The sequence below is a fragment of the Eschrichtius robustus genome, chromosome 3 (assembly GCF_028021215.1).
Source record: "Eschrichtius robustus isolate mEscRob2 chromosome 3, mEscRob2.pri, whole genome shotgun sequence".
Taxonomy (NCBI): Eukaryota; Metazoa; Chordata; class Mammalia; order Artiodactyla; family Eschrichtiidae; genus Eschrichtius; species Eschrichtius robustus.
In genome coordinates, this window is record NC_090826.1 from 39,254,170 (window position 1) to 39,270,034 (window position 15,865).

Sequence of the window (15,865 nt, forward strand, 5' to 3'; positions counted from 1 at the left end):
TCCCTATCATGTATTTCAACCTTATTCTCCATTACAACAATTCACATTTCCCTTCCCCTACTTTTCTGTTTTCTCCTCGGCACTTATGGCTACCTATATATTTACCTCACATTTCTTATTTATTGTCTAGCTCCCTCATGAAAATCCATGAGGGCAAGGGATTTTTGTCTCTTTCCCCCACCACTGCAGTATCCTTGGTGCCTGGAACAGTGCCTGGCACAGGGTAGGCATTCAATAAACATTTACTGAATGAATAAAATAGGTATTATTATCTTTATTTTACAGTTGAGAAAACTAAGGACTAGAGATTTTAACTAATTTCCCTAAGTTGAACAGCTAGTAACTGGCAAGCTGAGCCCAGGTCTGCCTTACTCTCTGGGGCTCTATAACCACTGTTTCACTATACTGTATTCAGCAATTTGTATTTTGCTATCAGAGTTTTTCTATTCCCTAAAAATCAGAGTTCTCTGTGTACTATTATATTATATACATAATATATATATAATATACAATATATTATATTATTATTATATTCTAGTCAAAGAATATGCTATGACTTTCCATACCATCCAACGAAGAAATTCAGCTGTTTTATACATGCCAGCCACTGCCTGCATCCCTACCCTCACAAAACCCAAATAACTATCAGGTATTTTTGTTCTCACAAGTACCTGAAATTTTGAAGAAACTATTTTCAACCATCAATATCCCCTAAAACCAGTGATGTCATTACCAAACAATGGAAGAATGTGCTTAATAATGCTTCTCTTTATAACTACCTTGGAATTCTTCCTCAACCTTCTTGGTATTTACTGCTTTGGAGACTGTCTTAATAAGATGGAAGAAAAAAAAAAAGATGGAAGAGATAGTACCAATCTATCTAGATATTATTCTTTTATGATATATTCATAGTACTAATATCTTCTGAATATAAAGTTATTTTTCTACTTTCTTTGCCTATTTCCTCAAAATCATAAGCAATTTGCATATTAAATCAGAAGACTTGTACATATTAAAAATATATAATATCTATAGATAATATTAATGTAAATAATATGAAAAGGCAAATAAAAACTTCTAATTCAAAAGGTTAAATACTGAGAAAAAGTAGATCTAATTTGAATTAGATCTTTTTTTTTAAACCATTTTTAAAAATTGAAGTATAGTTAATTTACAATGTTGTGTTAGTTTCAGGTATACAGCAAAGTGATTCAGTTATTTATATAGATATTCTTTTTCAGAGTCTTTTCCATTATAGGTTATCATAAGATATTGAATATAGTTCCCTGAGCTGTACAGTAGGTCCTTGTTGTTTATCTATTTTATATGCAGTAATATGTATACATTAATACCAAACTCCTAAACTCCTAATTTATCTCCTCCCCCCATCCCCTTTGGTAACCGTAAGTTTATTTTCTATGTCTGTGAGTCTATTTCTGTTTTGTAAGTAAGTTCATTTCTATCATTTTTTTTAGATTCCACATATAGGTGATATCATACGATATTTGTTTTTCTCTGTCTTACTTCACTTAATATGATAACCTCTAGGTCCATCCATGTTGCTACAAATGGCATTATTTCATTCTTTTTTTATGGCTGAGTAATAATAGATCTTTTATAGAATAGTTAAAAGATCTATATAAATCCATGAAAACAATCAATATCAGTTTAGAAGGTTCTTCAAGTTTCATTGTCTAACACAGCTAGCTAGTTTCCATTTGGGGTCTGGAGGAAACACCATTACTTTGAAAACAAAACAAATCAATAATACTCAGAACAAACGCATATAAACACTAGGGTAATTAAGATGAAAAGCAAAAGTAGGCCATTCCACTGATCAAATCCTAAAAGCCTTGATCACAGATATACTATATTAGAATCTCATTAGATATGCAGTCACAAAAGGATGATGAGAGTCCATTTATGTTTAAATATGAGAGTCACATGCCAATATTTAAGGGAATTATTCCAACTTACTTAAAGATGAAAACCAACCCTGACTATTGTCCTGCTTGAATCCCGATTAGTTACCTCCTACTTATCCTACATAGGGTTTTCAACTAGAGAAAACATACCATTTTCAAGTAGAGAGCAAGGAAATAACTAGAGAGACTGCTAAGGATCTGTTTTGAATTCAAAAGGTCACTCCAGGGGCTTCCCTGGTGGCGCAGTGGTTGAGAATCTGCCTGCCAATGCAGGGGACACGGGTTCGAGCCCTGGTCTGGGAAGATCCCACATGCCGCGGAGCAACTGGGCCCGTGAGCCACAACTACTGAGCCTGAGCGTCTGGAGCCTCTGCTCCGCAACAAGAGAGGCCGCGATAGTGAGAGGCCCGCGCACCGCGATGAAGAGTGGCCCCCACTCGCCGCAACTGGAGAAAGCCCTCACACAGAAACGAAGACCCAACACAGCCAAAAATAAACATAATAAATAAATAATAAATAAAAATTAAAAAAAAAAAAAAAAAAAAAGGTCACTCCAATTGGGAATATGCCTGTAGAGGCTGCTGCCAGTCCTCCATCTTCCCTACAATTTCTAGGTATGTCTGGGACCTTCTTTCATTGTTTTCCTGTTTTTGGACCTTCTTAATCTGCAGTGTTATGGAACAGGAAAGCAGAAAGGAAATCTTCCTTCCCCTGTCTCAGCTACTCTTCTGGCTGGAAGATATGCTCCTGCAGTCCAGAACTGGAACGTGAAATAAGTTTTCACATAGGTACAATGACAAAGGTAGCTGGTTTATAGAACTAGAACAACCACAGGCATTACAAAGACTATAAAGATTACTTTTCTGGAATACCAAACTACAATTTATACACTATTTCTATAGGAAAAATGTGTCTTAAATTCTAAACAATTGCCTTATGAACTTTTAGCACACCAGCTATATTATACCAATATGTGTTAAAAGATAACAACACAAGGCCATAAATACTGACAATAAGTATTACAGAGGTACTTATAAAAATAAGGCATTCATTGTAAACTTCAGTGATGACCCAAGTAGTTTGGATTTCCTTCCTTTATCAATCCATGAAGACCCACCAAGTGTGGTAGAGGCAATAAGGATTCACAGATAGATAAAACTCACAATCTTGCTGGAAAGGCCATCACAAGAACATGCTATATAATTTATTAGAAACGAGGTACTCTGAGAGTACATAACGTCAATATTCTGGTGAGGGGTCCCAGAAACATTGACAAAGGAGGTGACGTCTGAGTTCAGCTTTGAAGGATAAGGATTCTGGCAAGCAGAAAGATAAAAAAGAGCATCCCAGGTAAAACTAACAGCAAGGAACTTCGCAAATGCCAAAGATGGGTAAACTGGAATTTGGTAGAGAGTGGTAGGAGATTATACTAAAAAAATTAAGTTCAAGACAAACTGCGAAACAATGTGAATTAATTAGGTAGGCTTTAGATAGTCTTATGTTTGGAATCTCCTCTCAGCCTAAGACTATTGACAACAAAATATGACTTATATGTGTTAGAGAAATAGTTTCAGTGCAGTTTCATTTTTAATCACAATAATATATAGAACCCATTAATAATGCATAAAATATAAATTAAAGATAATTTAAGAATTTTTGGTCTAAATTAGCACAGATCTTTAAAATGGTCAATTTTAATATAGGGTAATTATAATACAGTATGAAAATATGCTAGGTACCTCTCCTATGTGCTTCTATGATATACTATATCCTTCCTTTTCATAGCAGGTATCAGAGTATTTTATAATTGACTTTATTTGTGCATCTTCTCCACTGAACTATAAGATCTATGAGGGGAAAGATGTCTTTCCTAGGTTATCTTGTATACCGTGATATTTCTCATAGCTGGCTCACAGTAGCAGCTCATTACATATTTATTGAAGTAAAATGAGTAAAAGTATTGGTGAACTACTAATACATATAGCTGGTAGGAAGGTAAAAATCTTACTCTTTCAGAAAGCAATGTAGTGATGGCCTTAAATTTTTCCTACCATTTGACTTAGTCTTTCCACTTCTGAGACTCTATTCTAAGGAAATAACCCTAAACCTAAAAAATGCAGTCATTGCAAAAGGATGTTTATCATAGCAATATTTAAAATAGTAAGACATTGAAAACAATTTGACTCAGTTCTGACAAGAGGGGAAGGGTTAAGTAAACAAATACTATGTCCTACTTACTGGTTTATTAGTTCCCCATTAAAGATGATGCTTAGAAAACATTACAACAACTTTGAAAACATGATTATTTTCCAGTGTAAAACCAAAAACATTTTTTTGGGAGGGTATATACAGTATGGTCAAAACACAAAGCAGCAAAATATACATCACCGTTAAGACCCCACCAAAAAATTAAACAAGCAATAAGCATAGAGCAAAATAGTAAAAAAACAAAACAAAACAAAAAAACTATGGACTTTGGAGTTAGAAGAGCAGGTTTAAAATTACAGGTGTGGAGCCTTGAGTAAATTGGTACTTAATTGCCTCATCTATAACACATGTATAATAATAGTATCTATCACATAGATTATTGCAAGGATTAACTGAAATAATGTTGCATAAAACTTCAGCACAGTTCCTCATACATTATGAGCACTCAATAAATGGTTGCTGTTAAAATTATTTTAGAAAAATAAAAGGAAATACAAAAGCAAAATTTTTAATAATAAATGAAGTTGGTTGGTATGAATATGCTTTGTTTTGGTTTTTTTGGCCTCGCGGCTTGTGGGATCTTAGTTCCCTGACCAGGGATCGAACCCAGGCCCTCAGCAGTGAAAGCACATAGTATTAACCACTGGACCGCCAGGGAATTCCCCTGAATATGGGTTTTCCTTGTCTACTTTTCTAAATTTTCCAAGGTTTCCAAAATAAACATATTACTTTGACAATGGAAACAAAACAAATATCAAACTCTATTTCCAAAGCTCTACAATATTTTACACAATTTATAACATAAAATAAAGCTTTTTAAAAAAAAGTTTTCATGTGAAGATATAGCTATGTTATTGCAGAATTTTAGCCAGATTACCCCTCTATGGAAATGATTAATTTAACATATTGTTTTGAACTGAAAACAATTTTTTTCACATCAGCTTTTACTTCCTTGAGAAAATCATCTTACATGAAACTAAAATCCTATCTATGAATGTATATCTATGGATTTTTCAACTCATATAGGTAATTGAATTTTAAAAATGGGAACAGCCCATAATATTAAATGGAAATGTCTATTTTGTAATGGTAAGTAAAGAAAAATAAACAAAATTATATATATAGTAAAACAGCAACTATGTTTCCTAATTTTCTTTGGGTGTTATTAGTTCAGATGACATTTTCTTCATTTTGTAAAATTCCAACCCTGAGCATGTATTATTTTTATAGTATAAATTTATAATATAAACTGTCATTTAAATAGAGAGCAGAAGAATCTGACTACTCCACACTGATACATCAAAAAGGCTTTACTTTCCATTTCATTATAGGCATTTAAAAACAGAATCAAGTTCATTATATACTGAAAATTTATTCATTTCAATGTTTCACACTTAAGACATTAAAACAGGGTAGCCACTATGAAGAAATACATTACTTAAAAACTATTCCCTACAGGCAGCCATACCAAAACGTAAGGGTTCCACACAGATAGCAGGGTGATTTATGCATTCTAACAGATGTATATAGCCTCTCTCCCGAGAGTATTGAAATAAAACCTTCAAAAATGCTAGACTCATTCCTACACTGATGGTAGGCATATAAACTAGTAAAACTATTTTGGTGGGCAATGGCAACATCTACCAAAACTTCAGATGCACATATCCTTTGATCCTGCCTACTTCCAGGAATTTATCCTACAAAGACACTTGTACAAGTACGTGTAGAATGATGTTCACTTAGCATTGTTTGAGATAAGAAATAAGGGATTCAGCCTAAAAGTCCGTTAATAGAGAACTCGGGTTCACTATATTATAGTAGATGAGCACAAGAGAATATTATGCAGCTGTTTAAATGCATGAGAAAGAATTGCATATACCTATAAAGAAAAGTACCTACGATATAACGTTAAGCAAAAAACCCAAATTGCAACACTTATCACACAGATACATACTTGAACATGCCTAGAGCATTTCTAGAAGAATACCAAAGAAACAGTTAAGAGAAATAACCTAGGAGGAGTCAGACTGAGGAGTTTGGGAAGTGGGGGCTTTTGCATTCTATCTGATATTCTTGCATGTTATTTGATATTTTTTAAAATTTTATTTATTTATTTATTTATTTATTTATTTAATTTATTTATGGCTGTGTTGGGTCTTCGTTTCTGTGCGAGGGCTTTCTCTAGTTGCGGCGAGCGGGGGCCACTCTTCACCGCGGTGTGCGGGCCTCTCACTGTCGCGACCTCTCCTGTTGCGGAGCACAGGCTCCAGATGCGCAGGCTCAGCAGTTGTGGCTCACGGGCCCAGTTGCTCCGCGGCATGTGGGACCCTCCCAGACCAGGGCTCGAACCCGTGTCCTCTGCACCGGCAGGCGGATTCTCAACCACTGTGCCACCAGGGAAGCCCCTGATATTTTTTTAAATCATGAAATTGTATTACTTTTGTAACTAGAAAATGACATCAAAAATAATTAATAGAAAGCACGCTAGCCTTAATAACATAATTTCCAGATTTTATCCTCTTTGAAAACAAGTATGTGTTGAGGTGATCTTTGATGAAGAGGAATCTAAACAGAACATGGTCAGTTGGAACTGGTGAGCAATAAGTAAGGTTCATATAACTATATTCTTCAAAACACATTTCTACAAAAAGGAATTTTTTTTTTAAAGGAAATAATCGTTTTTTAAAATTTATTTATTTTTGGCTGCGTTGGGTCTTCGTTGCTGCGTGCAGTCTTTCTCTCTAGTTGCGGCGAGCGGGGGCTACTCTTCATTGTGGTGCGTGGGCTTCTCATTGCAGTGGCTTCTCTTGTTGCAGAGCATGGGCTCTAGGCGTGCGGGCTTCAGTAGTTGTAGCACACAGGCTCAGTAGTTGTGGCTCGCGGGCTCTAGAGCGCAGGCTCAGTAGTTGTGGTGCACGGGTTTAGCTGCTCCACGGCATGTGGGATCTTCCTTGACCAGGGCTCAAACCCGTGTCCCCTGCATTGGCAGGTGTATTCTTAACCACTGCGCCACCAGGGGAGTCCCACAAAAAGGAATGTTTTTGCCTTTTAGATGGCACAACTGCATTAACTGTACATCCAGTAGCTGGCGCAGACCTCATCACCTCCAGGAAAACTTTTCCAGACACCAAAAATGAGCAAAAGCTCATTTCTCTTTCTATAAGACTCCCAGAGCATTTTGTTGGCATCTTTACCCAGGAGATATCCCCCAACAACCCTCAAATTACTTAGGTCTATAACCTTCTCCTCTACTAAAAAAATCTAAAGGGTAGAAACCATCTCTTATATTCATCATATAGTAGACCCTGAAAAAAGGATAAGCCAATTGAATTGAGTGGCAAGCTTATACCTTTTTTCATGAGACAGCTGCAATACATTTAAATTTTTCTTTATCTTTTAAAACAAATTTTAAACTTACCTGGCATGATCCACTTTATGTACATTTTTCTTCACTTTAGTAGGAGAATCAATTTTTACTCCAAGGCTTCTTAGTTGCTTAAGGGTTGCATTAAGAACACAATCTTTGTCCACTGGTCCTGAATCATGTTTTTTTTTTTTAGTATGGTAAACATTCTGCATTCTGGTGCATTCGTGACTGATAATTACTGCTTTGGTAGATGGCTGCTCAGTTTCCTTGTGGGAGTTATTCAATAGGTGGTTCCCTTGACTCTGATGAAAAAAGAAAAAGGACATATTTGAAAAATCACTATTAACAGTCTTAGGAAACAAAAATGCAAATAATAGTGGTAAGTAATGCCAGAGAAGAGCAAAATATTATCTTGCTAAATTCTACAAAATATCAAATACATTTGCCAAGTTTTATAGAGTTTTTATAAAAGAAGCCCATCCTAATGAATGAATGATTTCATCAGGTCCTAGAAAAACTTAGAATGTTTGTTCAGAACTTGTTCATTTTAAATCCAAAAGATTTAAAATCATTTGAGTAATATTTCAAGTATTTTTAAGGATTTATAGTAAATTCTTTAAAAACAAAAGTTTAAAATCATGGCTTCATTTGAAAAATGATAATGTTTCAGAGTTATAAGTTTGATCTTTATGTTACTTTGAGAATTTGACTCCTCTCCTTTCTCGCTTTGAGTGAGAATGACCTGTGATCCTATCTCTGTCTTCCTGACATTAAATCATATTTCATTCCCTTGAGCACACAGCTGCTAGCACCAGTCTAGGACCTAGCAGGCAAATAACAAATATGTGTTAACTCATGAATACTTAGGGCGCTATGAAGTATGTTTAATTAGCCTTCAATTATAAATAGAGAAATCAAATGTTCCAAAGTCTACAATTGGTAAGTGACAGCCACGGTCATTCGACCTTCAAGTCCCAGTTTACATTCTAGCTTTTCCAAGATGACTATTTCCTCCAACCAGAATTACCCCTTTTTATTGTGTGCTGCCTTTGCTTACAGCACTTCTCAGCCTGTCCTATAGTTGTTTGTTACTGGTATCCATGCGCTATTTCCCCCAGGCTTTCAAAGGCAGAGACGGTCATATTCATCTGTATATTATCCACTTAGTTCATTTTCTTAGACTAAGCTAAGTGTTCAATAAAAATCTGCTTATGTGAACTAAAGTCAGTAAATATTATCATAAATATTCGACTACTTTCCAATTTTCAAGCTTCCTGCAAACTCTCGCTTATTTTTCTGGTACTAACTTTAGTTTGAATTTGGCATAATGTCAACATATTTTTAAAGTAAGACATTTTTTTCCTGGCTATCTAAATATCTGGTGACTGGCATGCTTACAATGAGTTATTGAATTTAGGTTATCATAATTTATGAAAAGCTAAAAGAAATAAGTGATATATCATTAATTTGGGGAAAATCTTTTTATATCAAGGTCCCAATCAGTTTAAGGATAGGAAAGGCTTAACTAGCATACCCTAGACTAAATAACCATCTCACAAAAGATGAAATGCTTTACATTTTCTTACCAACACATCCTGTAATAGTTTCTGGTTATCTGATGGTTGATGAGGCAAGGGTTGCATTACTTGCTCAGTTTTGGGTTCCCCTGATGTTACAGAGCTATTAGTGGCACCCTCTGTTGGTCCACTTTGGAAGCACATGCTTACACTCTCTGCCAGCAGAGGATTTGGAAAGAATACAGGCACATCAGGTTCTTTTCTCACAAGTGGAGAAGAGCTGCTTGAAAGGACATATATAAAGTAAGTGTTAGTTATCAAGGTATCTTTAAAGTATATTTGAAGTGCAGTAACTTTGGGAGAACGGGGTAAGACTCGGCAGCATTCTGGTTTGTACCGTCAGCTCCTAGTGATACTAGATAAGCATTTCATCTTGATAGGCTGTATATAAATGGTTAAGATGGTAAATTCTATGTTATTTTGTTTTACAACAACAACAAAAAAACAAGCAAAAACCTTAAAAGGTTTATTAAAACAAACACAGTTCCTTATACTGTCAATCAAAGCTCTCTGAAATTTGGTAGTCAACTTGGCTTTTCAGCCAATCTCTTTCAATGCCTCCTGTTTTATTTTATATTCTGAACAAACTGGATTACTAACAGTACTCTGAATTCTGCCCATAAATTTTGTCTACAACAGAACAGTTCTCAATCTTGGCTACACATCAATATCACTTGTAAAGTTTTAAAAAATACAACTGTTTGGACTTCTCCCTTCAGAGAGTCTGAATTGGTGAAGGGCCCAAATTTACCTGTATTTTCAAGTGCCATGGAGCCAAGACTTACTGTTCTAATGCCTTTAAATTGGCACACTCTCATCAAAATCCTATCTACTGTTCGAGGGACATTTTAAAACTTTGCTTCCTCTATGATGTTCTAAAACCTTAACTGGGTATGTCCTCTTGCTTCTTTCAACCCCCATTAGCACTTCCTTTTATCTCTTAGGTCACATATATTCTCATTTATAATATAGTTTGTTCATCGTGTCTGGGGCAAATTTCTTAATCTCTCTGGGCCTCAGTTTCCTCATTCATCAAATGGGAAAAATGATATCCACCTCCCTGGGTTGAAAAACATGAGACAGGATTAAAGGAGATACAAAGTACCTAGCATAGTACCAGATAAACATAGTGGGTGGTCTGTAATTGCTAGTTCTCTTCATCTCCTGCTGCTATCCCCTTGCTTCCTAAATATCACATTGAACTTTTATCTTCAACCATGTTAACTAATTTCACTGTAGTGAAAATACCAAAACTCAAATGTAGAAGCAGAAATCCAGCCTGTAGAGATTTTATGGCTTTTTGGGAAAGTACTTGTACTGAGCAGGATTTTTATCATGCAAACATTTGCAAAAGTACTTTATTTTTAAGGAGAGTCCATGTCAGTTACTGAGTTTGCCTTATTCTACCTTTAGCTAAATGATGACAATAATTAGGTACTAATTCTGGTACTATTCTATGTGCTTTAAATACATTAACTCATCTAATCTTTACAACAATGCTGAGATAGGTACTACTTTTACTGTCTCCATTTATAGACAGGGAAACAGAGTCATCCAGACATTATGAGACCTGCCCATGGTCACACTGCTGTGATTCAAATCCAGGCAGTTTGGCACCATGCTCTTAATCACTCTACTATATTGCATTTTCAAGAATTTAAAAATATGTGTCTTGGTGTCTAACCTACCAAACAAAAATAAAAGCTAAAAAAGAAGAACCAAAACATTAAAGATCTCAAATTTAAAAAATTGTTTAAAGATGATTCGAATATGGCAAGTATTACTAGGTATGTCCAAAGCACGACTTCTTAAAAAAAAAAAAGCAAGCTTGTGTCAAAAGAAATATCATCTACCACTCTTCCCTGGGAAGAAGCAACCAATTACCATATATGCTGCAAGCCAAAAAATTTATCTTTCACAAACTGTTTTAACATTAGACTGATTCAGCAAGACACCCAAAGGGGGCAGGGAACCCAGGTGGCCAGGTGCCATGTATGAATACTTAGCACTGGGAACCACAGCATGAATCAGACCAGAATCTCCTAAAGAAGCACCAAAACCACCATATACAACACTGAAGATACTATTTAATCCAAGTCATATATTATGCTGAACAAAGATCAGATTTACATCTGTTATATGTTGGAATCAACAGAGTTAGTTAATTGCCCTGAAAAAGCAATTAACTGCATTCTATCAATGAACTCAGATCTGTTTCTGAAGTTAAAAACCACAATGGCTTGGAGATTTTTTTTTTTGATGTGGATCATTTTTAAAGTCTTTGTTGAATTTGTTACAACATTGCTTCTGTTTTATGTTTTGTTATTTTGTCCACGAGGCATGTGGGATCTTAGCTCCCCAACCAGGGATCAAACCCACACTCCCTATATTGGAAGGCAAAGTCTTATTAACAAGTGGACCGTCAGGGAAGTCCCTGGATTGGAGATTTTTTAAAGTTCTGACTTAAAACTATTTCAGGGGTAAAACCTCCTAATTCCTGATAGTCTACAGTTTACAGAAGTTAGGGAGAATAAACAAGGATAACCACAGTTCATGCCTCTTTGTTCTCAGTTTCTATAATTATTCCAAATAAAATGTGGACTTATTTTGGGGCTCACCCCAAATTGCTCTTCCTATCACTGAACGTTTATGAAGGAGCTAACATGGGGAAACAGACACTGGGCCAAGTCCTAAAGATACAGAAATGAGTAGGATCCCTATCCTGTAGGAATTCAGTCTAGTCGGGGAGACACATATACAGATCTTTTTAATACACTTGTGGTACATACTATGAGTACTTAATTGAATTGTAAGGTTAAGACATATACTCTACTGAGCAAAGCAGATAAATATTTCTAGTTTTCTGGAGGGGTGTATTTATTGTTTTAATCATTATTGTAATCAGAATAATTTAAAATGTCAAATATTATCAAAAGGCTAATAATTTTAAAAAGTAATCAACTGCCTGCCACATGCCACCCCCACCACTGAATTCACCTCTTTTAAAACTGTTTCATGTGATATTACCCTGTAGCGTTTTAGCCTACATTATTCCTCTACCTTTAACATTTATTCTACACCTGATCCCTTCCACCACAGTCAATTCCAAGGCACCTTCACCTCACTTGGTCTTTAGTCTATTAACCAGTCTCCCTACTTCCACTCTTAACCCTCATCAGTTCACTTGCCACAAAACAGCTAGAATGGCCTTTAAAAAATGAAAATCAGATCATACCACTCCATCATTTAAAATCCTCCCTGGTTCTAATGAACACAAAATAAATTCAGAACTCCTTTCTACAACCTACAAAGCCCTACATAATTTGGTTCCTGCCTATATCTCTGACCATATTTCCTGTGCTCTCTCAGTCACTAAGTTCAGCCACAATGGCTTTCCTGCTTGTTTCTGGAACTCTCAAGCTCAGGCACACCTCAGGGTCTATACTTGCCATTTCCTCCACCTGGAACACTCTTCGCCAGATATTGTCATGGCTGGCTTCTTATCATTCAAGCCACTGCTCAAATGTTACCCCCTGAGGGAAGGCTTCTTTCACCACCCTACCTAATAATGCCCCTCACTCCCATGCCACTATCCCAGTTACACTCCACTTGGTCACCCTGCTTTATTTTCTTCAGGCAGTTGTCATTATATGAAATTATATGATTTCCTGCTGATGTGGTTACTGTTTGTCTCTATAACTCATGGAAATTCCATGATGTCAAGAGCTTTGCCTGACCTACTGCTCAATCTCTAGGGCCTAGTTCTGTGGCAGCACATACCAGAAACTCAAAGAATATTTGTTGAATTTATTTCCAAATTTGCTAAGGATCTAAATTACTTCACAATCCTTATTTTTTTTTAATGAAAATTTCAAAATGAAAAATTTCAGACACAAGAGAGAATAGTTTAACAAATCACCATGTACCATCACTTTTTAAAATTACCTACTCTATCTTACTTCAACTATACCCCTAGCCATTTCATCCCCACCAGCTTATTCTGAAGTATATCTCAGGTAACAGGTTGTATCTCTCAGAAATAAAGACTTAGTTATACATATATAATTGCAATATGGTAAATCTTTAAAAATTTACAAAATTCAGGACCCCAGTTCCAACTGGGATCTAGTGTTATCAGAATCTCTACAGTGAGGCCTGAGCATACATATTTTTGAAATTTTCTTCAAATGTTCTGATTCAGCCAGACTGTTTTACACATCCAATGACTGAGATCTGGGAATGGTTCTAGAAGGCTCAGAATTATGTTACAGGGAATTCCCTGATGGTCCAGTGGTTAGGACTCCTCGATTCCACTGCAGGGGGCACAGGTTCAATCCCTGGTCAGGGAACTAAGATCCCGCATGCCACGCAATGTGGCCAAAAAAGAAAATTCAAAAAAAAAAGAAAAGAACTGTCTGTTACATAGGAATCACATTAGGAAAGACACCAATGAAAATACTTTTAGAAAACAGTTTCTGAGTTAGAATACCAGAAGAATATTAGAATTTAAAAAGAAAAAAAGAGGTAAGATGAATACTGAATCAAAGAGATCTTACTTGGATATAGAAAGTTGCTGATTAAATTCTTCTTCCACAGCAATGTTGCTCTCTTCAAAACTGGGAATATCAACAGCTTTTAATGAAGATGCACTACCAGGAGTACTTGTGACTTCATTATTAATATCAACAGAAAAATTCATGTCCTCACTGGAAATCTTGGTATCATCTTGTCTCAGCTGAGATTCAGGCTCTTGGTCATCACCTGCCGCATTCCAAAACAAGCTGGCACCTAGATGTTAAGATGATTTAACAGATACTGAAACAAACATTCACTTATAAAAATAATTCTCTGACAAACCTTTGTTAAGTAACACTAGCTATATTAGTTTAACACAATTACCCAGAACTGTTTTCAGATTATATTTTCTCAGAAATGCCATGAAGAGGTAAGTGAAAGGTGAAAAGAGAGAAAACTGGGGTACAAAGGGAAAGAGGACATTCTGGGCCCTACCTCTTCAAGAGGTGTGGCTCTCAAATGATGTGTTTTACCTATCAAGGTTCTGAATATGATTCGGGGTGTATATGTGTTTTGAAAACTGTTCTGAAAAACAGGAGAAAATATATAAAATGCAAATCCCTAGGCTCTCTGATTTTGATTCTTAAATACAATATTTATGATACTATATTAGAGATGTATCAGACATACATAATATCAGGCAAGTATTTAAGAATCAAATATCGGGACTTCCCTGGTGGCGCAGTGGTTAAGAATCCACCTGCCAATGTAGGGGACACAGGTTTAAGCCCTGGTCTGGGAAGATCCCACATGCCGCGGAGCAACTAAGACTGTGCGCCACAACTACTGAGCCCGCGTGCCACAACTACTGAAGCCCGCATGCCTAGAGCCCGTGCTCCACAACAAGAGAAGCCACCGCAATGAGAAGCCTGCACACCACAATGAAGAGTAGCCCCCGCTCGCCGAAGCTAGAGAAAGACCGCGTGCTGCAACAAAGACCCAACACAGCCAAAAATAAATAAATAAATAATAAAATAAAAAAAAAAAGGTCTTCTATTTTGCTTACCAAATGAAGTAGACATGGCTTTGTGAAATATGCAGTAAAGGCTCTCCATGACACAGTAATGTGTAGAGTACTAGACAACTCAGAACCCTGTGTTTTCCCACTGAGCCCTATTTTCTCTACCATCTGTTCTGCCATCTCTCAATTCCACCAACTAAGATTCTACATTCCCTTCAAAGCCCAGAATCAATAACACTGCATAGATGAAACCTTCCCTGATCCCTCAAACCACAGATGACTTCTCTCATTAGAACTGGGGGTTCATCTTGAGAAAGCAGCAAAAACAAACAATATATTATGTTATATGGTTTCCAATCTGTTTTCAGGTATAGTTTTCAGAAAGAGTAAAATTACACAAAGACTTAAGTTATACTCTCATCACCTTGGTTTTGATATTATGTGTACCATGTACAAATTAAAAAAATGAAATTACCTGTGCTCACAGCAATGCTTACACTTTTTCTCAGGTGCAAAGCAGGGGGAGACTGTGCTTCCATGGAAACCAACTCCATTTGTCTGGCAGCTTGCACTGTGTCTTCAACAGTGGTTGTCTTAGGGGAACAGGGTTGCAGAGACTGTGCTTCCAACAAACGCTGAATCTGTATCAATTAAAAACATACTTTACACTGACAGTGAAGTAATCAACCAAATTGGCATAAGAGTTTAAAAATGAATTACAAAGTGCCCCCGTTATAAATAACTGATTTTAACTATATTTTTTCACATTTCAACTAGATTATAAAAAAACTTACTCAATGTCGAAAATCATTGTCATTAGTTATTAAGCACTTAAGTGGGCTACCTATAAATTTAAAAGTAAAAACATACAGGTGTTTAGATTAGCATTCATAAATTGACACTCTCGTAGAAAAGCCTTAATGTTAACACTTCAAACAAACATTTTATTCCTATTTCACTTACAAACCAAAAGTAAGATAGGAGGCATACTCTAACTCCATATACCAAATTTGAACAATTTTTTACACAAGATTCATCTTATAAAAGTTAACCAGAATTGCCCGCATTTGGTCATGCTGAAACTGGAAATATTAATAACAGTCTCTAACACTGAGTGCTTCCTGTTTACAAGACACTATAATAAGAGCTCTTATGTATGATTTTTACAATGACCCCATGAAGAATGTACTACTATTAAGCACACTTTACAGAGAAAAAAACTTGAGGCACTAAAAATAAAGTTACTTGCCCA

General features: G+C 35.9%; 1 protein-coding gene across 4 annotated transcripts in view; it reads right to left on the reverse strand.

Annotated features, from left to right (window-relative positions):
• STIL (STIL centriolar assembly protein) overlaps positions 1-15,865 on the reverse strand; it is a 54,555-nt gene that overhangs the window by 2,021 nt on the left and 36,669 nt on the right. For 2 of the 4 annotated variants that reach the window (XM_068539840.1, XM_068539838.1), the window contains exons 13-16: positions 15,089-15,254; positions 13,634-13,865; positions 9,087-9,297; positions 7,552-7,802 (exon numbers count right to left, since the gene is read on the reverse strand). In XM_068539840.1, coding sequence (XP_068395941.1) covers positions 7,552-7,802; positions 9,087-9,297; positions 13,634-13,865; positions 15,089-15,254 — 860 coding nt within the window. Of the gene's footprint in view, positions 1-7,551; positions 7,803-9,086; positions 9,301-13,633; positions 13,866-15,088; positions 15,255-15,865 lie in introns of all 4 variants that reach the window. The other 2 variants (XM_068539839.1, XM_068539837.1) reach the window with 1 other exon arrangement.